The sequence below is a fragment of the Tursiops truncatus genome, chromosome 3 (assembly GCF_011762595.2).
Source record: "Tursiops truncatus isolate mTurTru1 chromosome 3, mTurTru1.mat.Y, whole genome shotgun sequence".
Classification (NCBI taxonomy): Eukaryota; Metazoa; Chordata; class Mammalia; order Artiodactyla; family Delphinidae; genus Tursiops; species Tursiops truncatus.
Window position 1 is genome coordinate 61712722 of NC_047036.1, and position 20050 is coordinate 61732771.

A 20050-nucleotide genomic window follows, 5' to 3' on the forward strand; every position below is an offset into this window, starting at 1 on the left:
TCTTGAAAGTTAGTAAAATACAGAAGTCTAGTACATTCCTCTAAGTCAATAAAATAAGACCAGGTCAGAATGCTTTCCTTGGTAGAAATGCAAATTCTCAGCCACCATCCTGCACATCAAGGTATGTTCAGAGTGGGCCTCAGCAGTCTGGGTTTTAACAAGCCCTCCAGGTGATTCCAGTGCTTGTGAAGTTTGAGAACCACTGTCATAGAAGCAACCAACTTAACAGTCACAACAATTTCATTTTGATTGTGTTGGAGAGGAAGTGAGATTTTCCTGCTAAAGTTTTAGAATCAATAAGCAGCGAGCTCAACCAGTGTCTTCTCTGGATAAAGTTATGATTGTGGTAAACTGTTTTTTGTATATCTGATGGAAAGAGTATATATAGGCATTAGAAGTCCTGGCTTCGTAGTTTATCTCAGATATATGCTACTTAACCTTGAGGAAGTTTCTTTTTTAAGGCCATAGCTTCTTTTTCTGAAAAATGGGACAATACCATCCACCAGGGAGGATCATAGAAAGGGTTGGAAATAATGTAAATAAGTGCTCAATACTTAATAGGCATTGAAAGATCATTCATTATTACTTAAATCATCAGCTTTGTTAGTTTTCTCCCAGTTTAGAGACTATAGCTCCCTCAACACTGTTTACATTTATTAAAAACTAATTTGAAATGTTAATTATGTGATAATTCAGAGATATCAGTTCTTTATCTTCCTAAATCATTCTTTTTTCTTTTTAGTGAGTGAGTTTTTTTTTTTTTTAATTAATTTATTTATTTTTGGCTGTGTTGGGTCTTCGTTTCTGTGCGAGGGCTTTCTCTCGTTGCGGCGAGCGGGGGCCACTCTTCATCGCGGTGCGCGGGCCTCTCACTGTCGCGGCCTCTCTTGTTGTGGAGCACAGGCTCCATACGCGCAGGCTCAGTAGTTGTGGCTCACGGGCCCAGTTGCTCCACGGCGTGTGGGATCTTCCCAGACGAGGGATCGAACCCGTGTCCCCTGTATTGGCAGGCAGATTCTCAACCACTGCGCCACCAGGGAAGCCCCCTAAATCATTCTTGGCTAGATCATTCTTGGCATATAGTCTACTGCTTGGTCACCTAATACTATGTTAGGGGAAATTCCAGACTGACTAGAATTGAACTCAGTTTACTTGAGACAGTGATTTTGGCAAACTGCCAGTTAACTTTCAGCCTGGATTAAACTTTTCTAGAATCTAAAAGGAAACAAGATCATTTAAATTATTGTAGTCACAAGTAGAAAATTGGAAGAATGATTTCATTTTAGGCCTCTTTAGAACTAAGTTGTACCTTATGTAGGATTAGAGAAAAAAAGAATTTAATGTGAATTTGAATTTTAGGACACTTGATAATTGGATATATGTATTTGTAGTATGAAAGTTGGAACTCATTGTACTTAAGTAGCATTGAGAGAATGACACTGATTGCATGAATGTTGGCTAAGCAGGATCCATCTTTCCGACCCTACATTTTGCCTCCCCCCTTTTTTCTTTTTGAATTAATTTTCTTCTGTAATTGTGGAAAACATTTTCATGGTTCCAAAGGAAAAACTGTAAAAGATGGTACATTCAGAGAAGTCTAGCTTCCAAGTTTATGCTGTCTGCTCACTGTTCTCTTCCTCTCCCTATAGGCAATCATTTTTGTTTGTTTTTGGTTTATTCTTTTTAAAAAATAAAGACACATTCATTTTTATCTTCCTTTGTGGATAAAAGGCAACATTATATTTACACTATTCTGCACTTTACTTTTTCACTATTCCATAGCATGTAGATCTTACACCACTTTACAACTGCATAATACTCAGCTGCATAGGACTTTGTCATATAGATGTATTGTAGTTTATTCTGCCATCTTCTATTGATAGACATTTAGTTTGCTTCCATCCTTTGCTATTACAAATAGTATTTTGCAGTATATCTTTGGAATAAATTCCTAGAAATGAGATTGCGGGTCATAGTTTAAAAGCAGATGTAGTTTTGCTAGCACTTGCCAACTTTCCCTCCATAGAGGTTGTAACAGTTTCTGTTCCTATCAGGAATGTGTGAGAATCCTTATTTCCTTACAGCTTTGTCAACAGAGTATGTCAGACTTTTGGATTTTTGCTAATCTGATACGTGAGAAATGATTACATCAGCATCCAATTGACTCTTGAACAACACAGGTTTGAACTTTGTGGGTCAAAGTTCAAACACAGGTTTGAACTTTGTGGATTTTTTTAATAGTAAATTTTATAGCACTACACAATCTGTGCTTGATTGAATCTATGAATGCGGAACCATGGATGTGGAGTATAGGGAGGGCCAACTATAACTTATACAAGGAGTTTTGACTGAGCCGAGGGTTGGTACCTCTAACCCCTGTGTTGTTGAGGGGTCAGCCGTAGTTTTAATTAGTGTTTCTCTTCTTATGAGTGAGAGTAAACATTAATTAAACATCTTTTCACTTAAACTTTTTGAATTAACTTCATATTTATGTTAATTTTTAAGGAAGTATTTCTTGGTTATTACTGCTGCTACTGTTGCAAATAATTATTCTGGATTCCCCCCCCCCCAGAGGTCGTAATAATAATCACTCAAGAAACAGTGTTACCTCTCATGTATGATTAAATAAAAAGGACCTATTTACATATTTCTTGTATTCAGAGATGTCACAGTCTAATTTGGGAAAAAAGACTTGCGTGAAGATCATCATGGTTCAGTGAAATAAATGCTGATGGAGATAAATACCAAGTTCTGTGGGAGCATTGAGATTGGGATGGAGTGACTTGGATATCAGGAAGGTATCAGGAAGATTATTGGTTAGCATATGAGGTAGTCTTTGGGTTGAGTCTTTAAGGAAGAGGAGGAGATTGCTAGGCTGAACCTGCCTGGAAGAGTATTACTGCCAGAGGAAGCAATGCCAAGGAAGAATATGGTGTCTGAGCATTCACAGGTTGCCTGGTTTTGTGGTGGGTTGTGGTGGGCTGGGCGTTGTGACGTGACTGCAGCTGGACCATCTGGATTTGCTAGGTCTCCACTTCTTGACCCTGAGCCCACTTCTAAATTTAAGCACAACAATGCCATCTTGATTAAAAATTTGATTAAAATATTCATGTTTCTATTTTCTTTATTTTCCCCCTGATGCATACATTCCCTCTTGATAATCTTCCTACTCATTTTTGAATAAACTGGGGAGGGTAACCCTGAGAGGAGGTAGAGTGATTTTTTTGCCCCCTTCCCATTTTATTGTTGAGCAGGCCTAAAGACTTTTTCATCTCTGCTGTACTTTTAATTTATACTTACCAATTGCTTATTGCCAAGTTTGAGGCTCTTTATATAGTAGCTTGTTGTTTTTTAATATTAACTAATTAATTTTTGGCCGTGTTGGGTCTTTGTTGCTGCACGTGGGCTTTCACTAGTGGGAACCGGTGTTACTCTTCGTTGCGGTGCGCAGCCTTCTCATTGTGGTGGCTTCTTTTGTTGTGGAGCACGGACTCTAGGCACGTGGGCTTCAGTAGTTGTGGCCTGCAGGCTCAGTATTTGTGGCGCACAGGCTTAGTTACTCTATGGCATGTGGGATCTTCCCGGACCAGGGCTCGAACCCATGTCCCCTGCATTGGCAGGCAGATTCTTAACCACTGCGCCACCAGGGAAGCCCAGTAGCTTGTTTTGTTTGGTTAAAGGAAAGGACTGGCAGGGTGTGAGGGTGGTTATAAGAGAGTTGATAAGGCTGGAAAGGTAGGCAGGGGCTAGTTGGAAACTTTGTATCTCATTTTGAGGAATGTATATTTTATAGTTGAGTCTCTAAAAATCTGAAATGGATAATGGGCAGAGGAGAGGGATTGGAGAAGGGGAGTGGCAAGATTAGCTTTACATTTTTGAAAGGTAACTTTGATGACTGTGTTGAGGAAGATGGAGTGGACAATGTACAGTGTAGACAAGGGAGCAATGGTCCCCAGACCAGCAGCATCACCTGGGAACTTGTTAGAAGTACAGATTCTCAGGTCCCACCCCGGACCTACTGAATCAGAAACTCTGGGAGTGGGGTGCAGCAATCTCTGTTTTATTTGATTCTGGTGAATGTGAAAGTTTGAGACTAGGGATATGAAGGCTGATGAGGCTGTATATTATGGTTTGCAAATGGCTTTCACATTAATTATGTAGTTGATTTTGTTGAGATGGTCATTATATTTGTGTCTTACTTTCACAGTCAAGAGAAATAGAATAACTAGGATTTTGTGATTTAGTTACTTATATGAAAGCCTAGTACTAAGATTTGAAAAGCTGGGATAATGTGGTAATATATTATACTTGGAAGAGGGAAACAGTCTAGGATCATGTGGAACAATAAATACAGTCATGGGGAAGTACTGTAGTAGAATAAAACAAATAAGAGGTGCTTAATCTTGAATGCTCTAGATGTTGCCTGTACATGACATTGATTTGTATCGTGGTACTTAAATCTGCAGTGGGGAAAACTGAAGATATTATTTTTTTAAAAAAGGGGAATGTGAACTCTTTGTGGAACCCAGAGGAAAGGATGGGTTTACTCAAGATTTGCTGAGATGCCCTGTGCAATCGGTTCCACACAGCTGTTATGAGGTGGTCTATTTTCATTCTTTAAATAATAGCTAGCAGCTGATTTGCATTTAACCCAGTTTTCATTTGTTTTTCTTTGAGAGTGTGAGGGCTGTGGGTTTAAATTTCAACTTTCTGGAAGTGGGACTGAGTAAATCTGATAATCTTCTTTATTTTCCTCTGTTAGCTTTGCTTGGTGACCAAAAGGACAGATAAAGCAAATGCTTTGTAAATATCATAATTGTATCTTAAAGGATAAGTAATCTTTTTTTTCTCCTTTGAATTTTATTCCAGGACCCATCAGTTACACAAGTGACAAGAAATGTCCCACCAGGACTTGATGAATACAATCCATTTTCGGATTCTAGAACAGTAAGACTATTCTTAATTGGACTACTTTAAAATATTAAAATGGAAATTAAGTAGGATTTATATTTCAATTATGGTTTCTTTTTAGTTGATTGGTTAAACTTATATAAAATAAGCTGTTAGTGTTTTATTTAGAATTTAGCAAGTTTATTAAAACAGGAAGGAATATTCCTAGTAATTGAAAATTACCATGATAGTTCTACAAATTAAATTGCTAATAACCCCTCTAATATGTTAAAATTACTACAGTTCTTTAAACAGGAGAGGTTTTTTGATATACATGTTAGTTTCATGGTAATACAGGGTGATGTTTTCTTACAAAGAGAGATGTTCGTCTGGAACTGTACCATGAATATTCGTATGATTGTCATTTGAATTAGGTGATTCTGAATAGGACTAGCTTTCTACTCTGGTAGACTAGAACCTGTGGAACCTGGCCTAGGAGCATATTCTTCTCAAAATGTAGTCTTGGTTTATAAAATGAAGGAGTATGGAAAAAACCCTTAAAGAACAGGGTTCTCTACCCTGAATGCATATTAGAAGGACCTGGAGAACTTTATTACTGTATCTGTTAGGGCTCTAATCTCTCATAGGGCACTTGCGTTTTTTGTTTTTGCTTTAGCACTTCTGATGATTTTATTGTGAGCCAGTTTTGAGGACTACTGAAGGTAGGTTCTGTTGAGAATTCTCCCTCAAAATTTCTCTGGCAAATAACGTCGTCTCCTGTATTTGAGTTTTTAGCTCAAATATCACACTCACGAGGCCCCTAATTTTAAACACTGTTGGCTCTTGAACTGTTAGTCATCCTCTTAAAGATATTAAAGTTCTTCAGTTACGTGCTTGGATTTACATGTCATTATAAGGATCCTTACTTGATCAGCTCTTCCTGATGCATGTTTTTCATAGTCTAGAAAATAATTCTAGAAGATCGTGTAGGCTTTTGCTTGGAAATTTCTTCAAAATGTATTAACTTTTTAGTTTTAAGAAGAGCTTTGTACAAAGTAAAAGCACTAAAATAAGAGTGAACTTTAAAATTTCACTTTATTTCAAAGCCCTCATTTATTTTAACAGCCTCTGTTTATGTGTAGCAGCTGCAACCCAGGCTGGGATCATCAAGTGTTCTTTTGAGCATGTCAGTTTCAGATTGAACCCTGTGAAATGGCCAATAAGTTGACCAGTTTTGACATGTAAAGATGGCAGTGTCGTATGGCTCAACCTTATAGTGAACTGTGAAAATGTATGAGATTGCAACTTGGTAGGAGTTGAAAGGGAGAAAAAGAAAAGCCCGGTATATTTTATTCCACTATGTGTAGTTTGATAATTTCTGAGGGGGTGGAGATGGGAACAAGACTGTTAAACTTGTTGGTAAGGAATAAAGGGAGGTTTTTATATAATTTTTTGGAAGATTTTACTAGCAAAAAATGTTTAACCTTTTTACAGTAGCAGCTTTAGATTATTCTTTTTAGAAGTAGTAATGTTCTTCAACAAGTTGTCTACTCTGTGCCATGTGCTTTACCTGTATTATCTTATCGAATTCTTACAACAGCGTTCAAAATGGATATTTTTTGTTTCCTTTTACTGATAAAGAATCTTAGACACAAGTCATCCAGCTAGTAAGTGGCAGAACTGGTTTATGTAACTCACCTTTTTTCTGTAAAGCTTTTGCCTTTTCCATTTTGTTAGTGCTGTCTTTAGAGACAGATGCCTAAGAAATAGAAGATAATGTGCCGGTCTATGGAAAATTTCTCACGTAATTGGGATTTTAAAAAATTACACGAATTAGATATATCCAGGAAGGATAAAACAAAAATGTAAATTATGGTTCTAAATGTTGAGACTTTACAGTCAAGGAAAGGTTTTCTGAAAGAGAGTAGGTAGGCAATAATGAAAAGCCAGCTACAACGAAACACTTCTCTTAGATTTGATGAGTAAGATAGTGTCAGAACCAGGAAAAATATTGTTACAAGAGCACTTAGGCATTTTCCACTGAACTTTTTACATGATGGAAAATACAGATGCAATAATTTAAAAATTCAAAATTCTTTTGTTTCATATATGTATGATTTTAGAAATTTGTCCCACCACTCCCCCCTCACCCCGGCTGGGTTTTGCAGCTGTGACTATTTTCTAAGAGCAGACGTACTTGGATAATTGATGTAAGTGATATGTCAGAACTCAGTCCAGATACTATTTTAGTTGATGGTTGTTATCCATATTTTTCTTAGAAAAGTATTTGTGAAAATGAAGCTTCTAGATTGTTGCGGAAGGGTGTGGTGAGCTACTTGAGGTCAAGTAGGAAGATCCTTCAGCAGAACGAGCATATAACCTTAAGATTTTAGAAAGTTCCTGTCTTTTTAAGTTTTTTATTAGGTTTCCTTTTATATTTAGTTTTCTGTTTGAATGGAAACTTTAAGGAAAGTAACAATTAAATATTTAAATAATTTTAATAATTTACATATTAATTCATTCTGTATTATAAATTCAGAGAAAGAAATCCTCATAAAACACCACGTAGTTTAGACAGTCTGTTGGCAGTATACTGGAAGGCTATTCAGTCGAAATGTGGTGGTCTGAATTGAGATGTGCTATAAAACGGAGGGTAGTCTTTGGTTATGAAATAATTTTTTTCTGTTTGAACTCAAAATGCATTTTACCACTGGAATTATGTTGAGCTTGGTGGGTAGCTTCCCTGGCCTGCCCTCTAAGGCTTAATGCATAAATTACTAGAAGAATTAGCTCATCCTTGAGAACTGTTATGTATTTAGGGGGAATGTTTTCCTTTTAAATTAGGCAACAGTTTAAAATGCCTACTGCAGCTTGATTCTCACTAGTTTCAGCCACTGGTGATGGCATTCACGGCTTCAGACAGGATGTCTTCTGGCGGGTGTTGAAGTACAAATCAGTTTTTTGCACTATGTGTGTGGGGGGTAGTGTGGTGCTGTTGATAAAATCCTTAGTGATGTTTCTCAGGGCCTAGTTTACTGTCATATTTTTTTTCTTCAGGAATAGGTTGCTTGGTTCCTTTTCTGTTCTGCTAGTTGTTGACATATATGATTTCTGTCATATAAAGCAGCAAGATCTGCAGAAGAACCAAGAGAAGAAAATTCCAAGTACTGGCATGCTCAAGTGGTCATTTCTGACCATAAAGGACATAGATAAATGATTTATGTAAGAAAGAACTGCCTCTGACTAAGTTAATTCAGGACATGGAATAGACTTAGAGTCATAAGACCTGGATTCTAATCTAGGCCTTGCCACTAATTAGTTGGTACCTTTAGACAAGCCAGCCATCTAACGTCTCTGGGCATCTTTTTTTTTTTTTTTTCTCTTCAATGTGTAACAGTGGAGGCAGAGAGGAAGATGTTGAGATAAATAATTTCTCATGTCAGCTTTTGTTTTGAAAATGGATAAAACTTTAACTCCAGGCACTGACTGGATAGTACATAGTAGCTTGCCTATTTTTAATACCACAAAAGCAATTTCTGTACTGTAATATCTGTCTTTCTTTTCCCTTGGCACGCATTTCTTTTTTTTCTTTCTCCTTTGCTTCTTGTCTTTCTTGGAGCTCATTATCTTTCCCTTCCGAAACCAGTCTTCTTTGTTTCTTGTCTTATTTTAATGATAACTATTGCCTTCTGTTCTTCTAGTGTCATTGGCTGGAAGTACCTGAGTCGTCTTTGGCTCAAACAGCTTCTTTCCCTACATCTAATCAGTAGCCACGTCCTGTCATTTATACCTCCAGGAGATATTACCTGTCTGTCCTTTTCATTCCTACTAAACTGTCCTAATTCAGGTACTCATGTGAGATAATACAATGACCTGTCTACTTACCTGTCTCCAGTTTCTCTTCTTCAAATCAGTTTTTTGCACTATGACTAGAATTATTTTTTTAAGGCAAAGTTCAGATTAGGTCTTTTCTCCTTAGGAACGTGTGCATTGATTATGCATTGTCTACATAGTAGTGTGCCATGTGGGGCCTCCATGATTTGATTTAAGACTATCTTTTTTTATTTTTAATTTTTTATAGACTATTTTTTAGAGCAGTTTGAGGTTTACAGAAAAATTGAGCAGAAAGTAGAGAGTCTCCATAGACTTCTTCCCCAGAGTATCTGTTTAATCTTATCCTCTAAGGTGCCATTTGCTCCAGCTAAAGTCATCTACTTTCTAACCCACAACCCCATTGAGACCACCTCCCTTAGGGCATTTATTGGTCATTGAATGGAGTAAAGAGACACTGTGTGTGGTCATAATGCCTGGCTTCCCTCCTTTAACGGGCCAAGATGAACCTCTCATACTAGGTATATTCATTTTCTATTGCTGTGTAACAAATTACTAAAAATTTAGCAGCTTGAAAAAGCACACATTTATTATTTTATCATTTCTGTAGGTCAGGGGTTTGGGCACAGCTTACCTGGGTCATTTGTTCAGGGTTTCACAAGGTTGTGATCAAGCTGTGATCTGGGCTGTATTCTCATCCAGAGGCTTGACTGGGGAAGAATCTGTTTCCAAGCTCATTCAGGTTGTTGCCAGAATTAATACCCTTGTGATTGTATGACTGGGGGCCCCAGCTTTTGGCCAGCTTTCCGCTGGAGGCCACCTTCAGGTCATCAATGCTGTCTACAGTCCCTAGAGGCTGCATGGTTTCTTGCCACACAGGCTTCAACATCATTATTTCAGAGAGTCTGCAGGGAGTCTCTCACACTTTGCTACTAAGATGGAGTCCCTATATTACATAATGTAATCAAGGGAATGATAGCCCATCACTGTTACCGAATTCTGTCGATTAGAAGCATGTCACAGGTCCTGCATACACTCAAGGAGAGGGTATTATATTAAGACGTGAACACCAGGAGGGTAGAATCATTGAGGTTCACCTTAGGGTTTGTATGCCATGCTGGGAATAAGATGGCACATTGGGGTTAGGACTGTATAACTTCAAATCTCTTCATGCCCGTTTAAAAGCATCAAAGTGGAGCCTGCAGAACACTTAGCCCTCCCTACCCTCAACACTTGACTGCCCTAAGTTTATCAGAACTAATCTCATTATGCCTTTGACTCCTGTTTATGTCATTCTCTACGAGAAGCCCCAGACTCCTCCTCATCTCCTGGATTTTAATCCTCATGATGCACTGCACGTTTCTTAGTCTGAACCCTTCTATTTCCTTAATTCCTGAAACTTGTGCTTTCTGGAAGTCAGAGTCCAACTTCATCAAAATCCCCTCTATCTTTATCTTTTTCTCTGAATGTTTTATCCTTTGCTCTGTGGAAACTGGCCTTTCTGTGAGGACACTGCTTCCCCTGTAACCTTCTCCAAAACTAGCTGCTTTTTCTCTCACAGTTCTCAGACAACTGGGCATAAAATTGGGGTAGGTATTGTCTTTGTTTCTAGCTGCTTCTAGATGGTTTTCCTCCTTCCTGTCTAAAAGAAATCCCATGTCATCATTTGAATCTCATGTCATCAGATTATAATTGGGTCCCAGGTCTCATTGTGGCTGTCACCTACTGATCTCTGAATTACTACACCCTATTTCTCTTTGTTTTCATTTCTTAATTTTAGTTCTTGGTTCACTATTACTCTTTCCAACACTATTCCTGTTTTCTAATTTTTAAAAACATCTTTTCCCTACTCTATTATCCCCATCCACCATTATGTATTTCTTTTTTTTGGCCGCACTGTACGGCTTGCTGGATCTCAGTTCCCTGACCAGGGATTGAAGCTGGGCCATGGCAGTGAAAGGCCGGAATCCTAACCACTAGCTCACCAGGGAACTCCTCCTGAATGTCATAATTTTTTTTTTTTTTTTTGGCCACACCACGCAGCATGCGGAATCCTAGTTCTCCGACCAGAGGTTGAACCCATGTCCCCTGCAGTGGAAGCATGGAGTTTTAACCACTGGACTGCCAAGGAAGTCCCCACTGTCCTATTTTGAATTCTTAGTGGTGATCTTTCCAACATCCTGCCTGTCAGTGCCTTAACCTCATCTCTTCCATTGATTTTTGCATTCCATGTTATCTCAAGTCACTCACTTCCGCTTCTTGTATCTTTTCGGTTACTCTTCTAGTTCCTCAATTTCAACACATCTTTCAGTTCCACCAGGACCTCTGGTTTGTTGATCCTACTACGTCGCTGCCCTTTATCTACATCTTACTCTCTTCTCTCAGCCTAAATTCCACATCCAGTTGTCATAATCACTCTCCATGTACTCTCAACTCCCTTGCCTTCCCCTCTCCCCCTTACTTTGACATAAGTCTTTTGGCTAGAAGCCAATCCCTGGTTAAAGACAACTCTGTATACTCTCTGCCCTTACCTTGCAGCTAAATATGGAGAAACACATGTAAACATACTGAATGGCCTCATTTTTAGTTCATAACCAGCTCTAAGTTGTACTGAATGTCCTAGTTATTTAATTGTCCACTCTCTTCTTCTCTCTCCTCACCTTTCTTTTTTCTCTCCTCATCTTTAAAATCTGTCCTCCTATCCTCATTCTCAGTTGATGACCTTACTTCTTATTTCACTGAGAGAATTGAAGCAACCAGTAGAGAACATCCACAGACTTCCACTGTCACGTCTACCTACCTACCAGCGTTTATACCCATGTGTTCTGTTTTCCTGCCTTTTACTTATAGATGAACTGTCTGTGCTTCTATCTAAAGCCATTCCCTCTATTTGTGCAGTAGATTCCATGTACTTTCACTTAAGAGCTTTGCTGAGTTGCTCCTCTCCAACATCACTAGTTTTATCACTTTCTACTGGATCATTCACATCATCATAAAAACATGTTTTCTTCTATGTTAGGAAAAAAAAATCACAAAAATTTATTATTCATTTAACAGCTTTATTAGATAATTAATATACCACACACCCATTTAAAGTGTACAATTAAATGTTTTTAGTGTAGTAATAGAGTTGTACAACCATTACCACATTCTAATTTTAGAATATTTTTGTATCTTCTACCCCTGAAAGAAACCCTGCATCCTTTATCAGTTACTTCACATTCCCCCCTCCCTCTCCAGCCATAGGCAAGTATATTTACTTTCTGTCTCTACAGATTTGCCTATTCTGGACATTTCATATAAATGGAATCGTAAAGTGTGTGGTCTTGTGCAACTGGTCCTTTTACTTAGCATAATGTTTTCAAGGTTCAACTATGTTGAGGCATATATCAGTACTTCATTCCTTTTTATGGCTTTTTATACCACATTTTATTTATGCATTCATCAGTTGATGGGCAGTTACACGGTTTCCAACTTTTGGCTGCTCTGAACCTTTGTGTACTAGTTTTTGTGTGGACATGTGTTTTCATTTCTCTTGGATATATACATAGGAGTGGAATGGTAGGGTCATATGGTAATAATATGTTTAACTTTTTGAGGAACTACCAGGCTGTTTAACAAAGTGGCTGCAGCAGTGTAGAAGGGTTCCAATATCTTCACATCCTTGCCAAATTTGTTATTGTCTGACTTTTTGCTTACAGCCGTCTTAGCGGATGTGCAGTGATCTGTCCTTGTTGGTTTTGGTTTGCATTTCCCTGATGGTTAATGATGTTGAACATTTTTTTTTTTCATGTGCTTATTGGCCATTCGTATGTTATCTTTGGAGAAGTGTCCAGATTCTTGGCTCATTTTAAAATTGGATTTTCTTTTTATATTGAATACGTGATATTAGATACAGGTCGCTTGTGAAATAAGTGATTTGCAGATACAGTTGACCCTTGGACAACGCAGGTTTGAACTATGGGAGTCCACATACATGTGAATTCCTTTCACTAAATACATAGTACAGTACTGCACAATCAGTGGTTAATTGAATCCCCGATGCAGAACCTCGGATATGTAGGGCTGGCTCTAAAGTTATACGTGGATTTCCAGCTGTGTGGAGGATCAGTGCCTTACCCTTGCATTGTTCAAGTATTTTCTCCGATTCTGTAGGGTGTCTTTTCACTTTCCTGATAGAGTTCTTTGACACACAGAAGTTTTAAATTTTGGTGTCACATTTGTCTGTTTTTTCTTTGGTTGCTTCTGTTTTTGGTGTCAGATGTAAGAAGCCATTGCCTAACTGAAGGTCATAAAGATTTACTCCGAAGTTTTCTTCTAAGAGTTGTATAGTTTCAGTGCTTACATTTAGGTTTATGATCCATTTTGAATTAATTTTCATGAATGGTATGAGATAGGTTTCCAGCTTCTTTCTTTTGCATGTATATATCCACTTGTTCTAGCACCATCTTTTGAAAAGACTCTTCTTCTGCGTTGGATTATTTTGGCACTCTTGATGAAAATCAATTGATGGTTAATGTAAGGGGGTATTTTGGGACTCTAAATTCCACTCTGTTGCTCTGTGTCTATCCCTATGCCAGTCTCACACTGTCCTGATGACTGTAACTTTGTAACAAAACTTTATGTTAACCTTGTTTCCCTTTCGAGTCTAATTCTCACATCTCTGTCATTGAAAAACTTTCTCTGCTCCCAGTTGCTGCAGAACTCCTCTGAAGAGCTTTCTACTTCTCTTTCCCCTCAGCCCTTTCTCCTAAAAGATATTTCAGTAAGTCTTTTGCTCCCAACACTCCACCAAAACACACTCTTCAAGGTAGCCAATGACTTCCACGTTGCTAAATCCAGTGGTAAAACTGCAGTCTTACTCCATCTGTCAGCACTGACAGTTGATCACTATCTCATTCTTAGAAAACTTTTTTCATGTGGCTTTCAGAGCACTTAAGTTTTTCCTTCTCCGTCTCCTTTGCTGATTTCTCTCCTTTCCCTGCCCCTTCAGCCCCAGTATTGGAGTGTGCCAGGAGTTAGGCTTTGCTTCTCTTCTCTATCCATGGCCACTCAAATGGTTATTTCATCCAGTCTTACAGCTTTAAATATCATCTACGTGCTGATGACTCCCAAATTTACATCTCCAGCACAGAACTCTGCTCTCAACACCACGCTCATGTATTCAGCTGCCTGCTAGATATGTCTACCTTGGATGTCTTAGAAACTGCAAATTCAGCTTGTCCAGTACTGAACTGAGCCCCCTCCTTAGAAACCTGCCCGTTTTCAATCTTTCTTATTTCTATCCTGTTAGTTGTTTAGGCCAAAACCTTGGTGGTATTTCATTATTTCCATTTCCTTACACATCACATTTCTGTCAGGGAATCCTGTTGGCTCTCCCTTACAGATACGTGCAGATCTGATGCCTTATCTCCATAGCCACCACTTGGCTTGAGCTGCCATCATCCCTTGCCTGGATTACTACAGTGGTGGTTTCTTACTACTCTCTCTCTTTCCACCTTTAATCTATTTTCAGCTCAGTAGCCAGAGTGATACCTTGAAAAAAAAAGTTGATCATTTCAGTCTCCTGCTTAGAACTCTTCACTAGCTTTTGATTTTTTTCCACAGTAAAACCAAGAGTCCTTAAAATAGCATATAATCTGGTCTCTAATATCTCTCACTCTTATCTCCTCACTCTTTCTTTGTGTATTCTTTCCCAGCGCCCTGGTCTTCCTTAGGCCAGGCATTCTCCTGACTTTGTATTGGCTATTCCTTCTGCCTTAAATGGTCTTCCCCCAGATAGCTGCAAAGCTGACTTCTTCACTTCCATAAAGTTTTTGCTGAAATATTTGCTTTCTTAACCACCTTTGTAAAATTATCCCTACTCAGCTTATACTCACGACCTGTTTACCATTTTGTTCCATAAAATTTACTGCCTTCTAAGATACTCTATAATGTATTTATTATATGTATTGTTTATCTTCCATTGCTAGATTGTAAGCTCCGTGAGAGTAGGGATGTTTGCCTGTTGTGTTCATTAATGTCTCCCAAGTGTCTGTAATTGTTTGTGGCACATTGCAGTTGATCAATGAATGTTTTTGAATGTATGAATAAATATGTCTGGCTGCATCTCTCTTCCTTCATGTGCCTTTCTCTATTTGCGAACGCCCATTCTTGTATAGCCCTTCTTTCCTCCTATTACTTACCTCCTCCCCCAGTTACTCTAATCTTTAAAAGCCTTGTTTTGAAATGGTCATCTATTCAGATAAAATTATTTCTACTTGTCCTGATTCTGACATTAGTATGTTTAATTTTCACCACCCTTAATAACAAGGGAATCTGTGTTAGGCAGAGCCAAAATCAGTTCTGTCTGCTCTGTCAGAGACTGATAAGGTCAGTGGAAGCTGCAAAAAGTTTAAGGTTTCTTTTGGCAGTCTCTCGATTAGGTGAAAGAATAGACAGTGGTTTATAGAAACTGTAAACTTTGTTACCTCAGAGGGGAGTTCTCAAATTTCAGGGTGTATAAGAATCACCCTGGAGAGCTTACTTAAAATGTGACCATCTTGAAAATGCAAACCCCTTCTCTTCAACCCCTGAGTTTTTGAATCAGTATGTCCACAGTGGGGCGTAGAGTTTGCATTTTCAGTAAGCACCAGGGCTTTCTGATGCAGGAGATCTAGGAACACGTTAATTGCTTTAGACCTGGGTATACTTAGAAACATTATGGGTTCACAGATGGAAGAGAAAGAGCCGGAAAAAGCAAGGAGAAATTTTCTTGAATAGGTGTTTCGAGTATGGAAGAAAACCAGGAAGGAGAACATATTTGTTGTATACACGAGAAAGACAACTTGTGGACCTCTCATTCCTCGAAGGGCTATTATATGCTCATTTATTTAATAATGAAACACCTTTGGAACTTCCAATGCAGAGAGCTCACTATATAACAGAATAGTCTCTCCGTAGTTGTATTTCTTTGATTGTTATGATGTTCTTAATTCTATTGAGTGAAAATATATCTTACTCTAATTTTTAATCTGTTGATCCTGGTTGAGTTCTCCAAAGCCACACAGATAGGCAAACGTAGTAATGTAATTTGTGTTAAAATATAAATAATTATAACCATGTAAAGTATAACTTTTACAGAGATTTAAGAAATGTAGTCTATTCCTAACTTGTGAAATTTCATCCGCCATGGGAGAAGGACGTACAGCCTTGCTCTGGCCAGAGCTCTGCCCCCGAGGTCACTCTCCTATTCTCCTGGCTTCTCTAAAGTTTTTTCTCTGTCTCCATCTTTGCACCTTCTGTACTTTTCTCAATACTTTAAGTTTTTCCCAGGGGCTTCCATAGCAGTGACAGACACAGTTTCAGGATTGTCAGGAGAAGAGCCTATCTTACTCTAGTACATCTAGGTGCACTAGAGTACTCTCTTTTTTCTACAGATAGGTTGACTTTCCTTCTGTGTCTGCAGTTTTGATGAGTGTAAAATGAAGATGATATACTCAGGAGTGTCCAGTGAGGCAGAAAGATACCACTTCTTACATCTCAAATATTTCTTCTGGTACTAAAGTAGAAGTTCCTTTAGTGAGGGTCTGTTGGTAGTAACTCTTTGAATATTTATAAATATTTATTATTTCACCTTAGTTCTCAAAAGCTAATTTCACTGGATTTAGAGGTCGGCATTGACAGTTTCTCTCATCAGTTTGGCACATTCTACCTGGGATCCCATTGTTGCTGTAGAGAAAATAGCTCTCAGTCTTACTGGCATTCCTTTGTATAGGTATTGTGTCTTTCTTTTTTTTTCCTTCTTTTTCTTCCAGTTTTATTGAGATATAATTGACATACGCCACTGTATAAATTTAAGGTGTGCAGTATAATTTGACTTACGGGAATTCCCTGGTGGTCCAGTGGTTAGGACACTGCACTTCCAATGTAGGGGGCACAGGTTCAATCCCTGGTCAGGGAACTCAGATCCGCGTGCGGTGTGGCCAAAAAAAAAAAAAAAAAAAAATTGACTTACATCATGCATTGATTAGCACATCAAGTTTAGTGAATATTCATCTCATATAGATACAAAATGAAAGAAATAGAAAAAACTTTTTCCTTGTGATGAGAACTCTTAGGATTTACTCTCAACAACTTTCATATATAGCATGACAGCAGTGTTAATTACATTCATCATGTTGTGCATAACAGCCCTAGTGCTTATTTATCTTACAACTGGGAGTTTGTACCTTTCGACTACTTTGATCCAATTCCCTGTCCCCCACCCCCTGCCTCTGGTAACCACAAACCTGATCTCTTTTTCTGTGTGTTTGTTTTTGAAGTATAATTGACCTACAACACTATTTTAGTTCCTGTTATGCAACATAGTGATTCAGTATTAAATGGTCACCACAGTAAGTCTAGTTACCATCTGTCACCACGTAAAGATATTACATAGTTATTGATTATATTCCCCACTCTGTACATTTCATACCCTGACTCATATATTTTGTAGCTGGAAGTTTGGACCTCTTTAATCTCCCTGACCTTTTTCTGTTGTCCCCCCTCCCCCCTCCCCTCTGGCAACTTGCTGTTCTCTGTATTCATGAGTCTGTTTCTATTTTATTATGTTTGTTCATTTGTTTTGTTCTTTAGATTCCACATATAAATGAACTCATACTGTATTCGTCTTCCTCTGTCTGACTCACTTCACTTAGCATGCCAGCCTCTAGGTCCATCCATGTCACAAATGGCTAGATTTCATTCTTTTTTTATGGCTGAGAAATATTTGATTCTATATATGTACTGCATCTTCTCTATCCATTCGTCTGCTGATGGTTCTGGGCCTTCTGGTGGTCTGGGCTGTGTCCCATGGCAGCTGGCCTACTGGTGGGCAGGGCCAGGTCCTGGCACTAATAAGCTAGAGAGAAGATTCCAGAATGGTGCTTGCCAGCACCAGTGTCCTCGTGACAGAAGGAACTCCCCAAAACGGCTGCCACCAGCATCTATTGATATGTCCCCAGAGTGAGACCCAGCTGGCTCCTCCCTCTCTGGGAGGCTCTTCAAGAAGTAAGGGGGTCGACCCAGGCTCCTTTCAATTACTGCTTTTGCCCTGGCTCTCAGAGCAGGTGACATTTCGTGTGAGCCCTTTGAGAGAGGGGTCTCTGTTTCCTACCGTGCTCTGCCTCTCCTGAAAGCAAGCCCTGTTGGCCTTCAAAGCCAGATGTTCTAGGGGGCTCATCCTCCCTGTGCAGGACTCCCAGGATGGGGAGCCTGAGGTGGGACTTGGACACCTCACTCCTTGCGGAGAACCTCTGCATTGTGATTTTCCTCCCGTTTGTGGGTTGCCTGCACAGGGGTGTGGGTCTTGACTATACTGCGACTCCGCCCCTGCTCCATGTCTTGCTGTGCCTCCTTCTTTATACCTCTAGCTGCAGAAGATCTTCTTTGCTGGTCTTCAGGTCGTTTCATCAATAGCTGCTCTGTAAATAGTTGTAATTTTGGTGAAGCTCGTAGGAGGAGGTGAGCTGAAGGTCTTCCTCCTCTCCCATCTTGGTCACACCCCCTTTCTCTTGACAGTTTTAAGATCTCTCATACTTAGGATTTGCTCTTTCACTATAGTGTGCCTAGGTGTTAACTTTTAAAACATCTGGTTTGGGTTTTGGAGTTTGGAGTCTGAGAATCAGTGTCCTCACGTTCCCTCTGAACACTGACTCTCCCTCATTCTCTCTGTTTGCTTCCTGTGGAGCTCTCAATTGTACCTTCTCACTCTATTCTCATTTCTCTTAAGGTCTCGTATTTTCCTTTTTTTCATCTTTCTGCTACATTCTGTGCAGTTTCTTTCTTTTTCTCCTTTTTTTTGTTTTTTACATCTTTATTGGATTATAACTGCCCCACAATGTCACGCTACTCTCTGCTGTACAACAGTGAATCAGCCACATGTATACATATATCCCCTCCTTCCTGAACCTCCCTCCCGCTCTCCCCATCCCACCTCTCTAGGGGCTCACAAAGCACTGAGCTGAGCTCCCTGTGCTATGCAGCAGCTTCCCACTAGCTATCTGTTTTACACATGGTAGCGTATATATGTCACTGCTACTCTCTCACTTCTTCCCAGCCTCCCCTCCCCGCCCCGTGTCCTCAGGTACGTTCTCTACAACCTGTGTGGTTTCTTTAGACACACTTCTGTTTCCCTAATTATCTCTTCATCTTTGTGTAGTCTGCTGTTTCACACTTGTCTATTAAATTTATAATTCTAATTATTATAGTTTTCATTTCTGTAAGTTCCATTTGTATCATTTTAAAAGATATTTGGTCAATTCTTATAGTCTCTTGTTGCCTAGTCATGCGTTTATTATCTTCTTTTATTTCTTTATTAAGCATATCTATTTTATATTTTGCATCTGATAATTCCAGTATCTCTGATCTTACTTTGTAGTTTGTATATCTGTGGATCCTTGCTCATGGTGGCTTGCTTCCTTCTGTGTTTAAGTCATGAGCCAATGTTACTTGGAACTTGAGCTGTGAAAATTCTTTGAAGCCTGGTTTTTTTTGTTTTTTAATTTTTATTTATTATTTTTGGCTGTGTTGGGTCTTTGTTGCTGTGCGGAGGCTTTCTCTAGTTGCGGCGAGCGGGGGCTACTCTTCGTTGCGGTGCGCGGGCTTCTCATTGTGGTGGCTTCTCGTTGCAGAACACGGGCTCTAGGTGCACGAGCTTTAGTAGTTATGGCACATGGGCTCAGTAGCTGTGGCTCGCAGGCTCTAGAGCACAGGCTCAGTAGTTGTGGTGCACGGGCTTAGCTGCTCCACAGCATGTGGGATCTTCCTGGACCAGGGCTTGAACCCGTGTCCCCTGCATTGGCAGGCGGATTCTTAACCCCTGCGCCACCAGGGAAGCCCTGAAGCCTGGTTTTGAAGTGTGTTCCTCTACTTTTGCCAGGTACTTGAGGTCACTACCAACCTGGGATATCTGGAAATGAAAATTTCAACTTGGAATATTTTATCTGTATTGGTAGTGTAAAACCTGGTCCCAAGTCTGCAAGGTGGTAGGTTTATGATTAGGAGTTCTCAGGGAAGATTTCTTTCTTTCTTTTTTTTTTTTTTTCTCCTTCCCTATCCAGAGTCAAGGGCAAGACAGGCAAGTATTCATACTATTTCTTTCTGTGAAGCTGCTTTTCTGCTTATCCACTGAGAATGTTGCTTTTTAGGAAGTCCTGGCTTTATGCGGTGATCACAGATTGATTTTACCTTATACGGGCTCCCAAGCTTTGTCTCCAGCTTATTGAATCCTGGTGATTTTGTTAGTGGTATGGCATCACGGCTCTTCTTCGGATTCGTGGTTTTTCCTACTTTCTGCCCTCTCAGGATT

The 20050-nt window shown here is 39.3% G+C and overlaps 1 protein-coding gene and 1 non-coding gene across 6 annotated transcripts in view; both read left to right on the top strand.

Annotated features, from left to right (window-relative positions):
• SCAMP1 (secretory carrier membrane protein 1) overlaps positions 1–20050 on the top strand; it is a 144877-nt gene that overhangs the window by 19953 nt on the left and 104874 nt on the right. For 4 of the 5 annotated variants that reach the window (XM_073802237.1, XM_073802238.1, XM_033852959.2 and 1 more), the window contains exon 2: positions 4870–4947. The exons of the other annotated variant lie outside the window; for it this stretch is intronic. In XM_073802237.1, coding sequence (XP_073658338.1) covers positions 4870–4947 — 78 coding nt within the window. The remainder of the gene's footprint in view (positions 1–4869; positions 4948–20050) is intronic. 5 annotated transcript variants of the gene reach the window in all.
• Positions 16591–16663, top strand: TRNAG-UCC (transfer RNA glycine (anticodon UCC)). Its single transcript has one exon. It is a non-coding gene; the product is annotated as a tRNA-Gly (tRNA).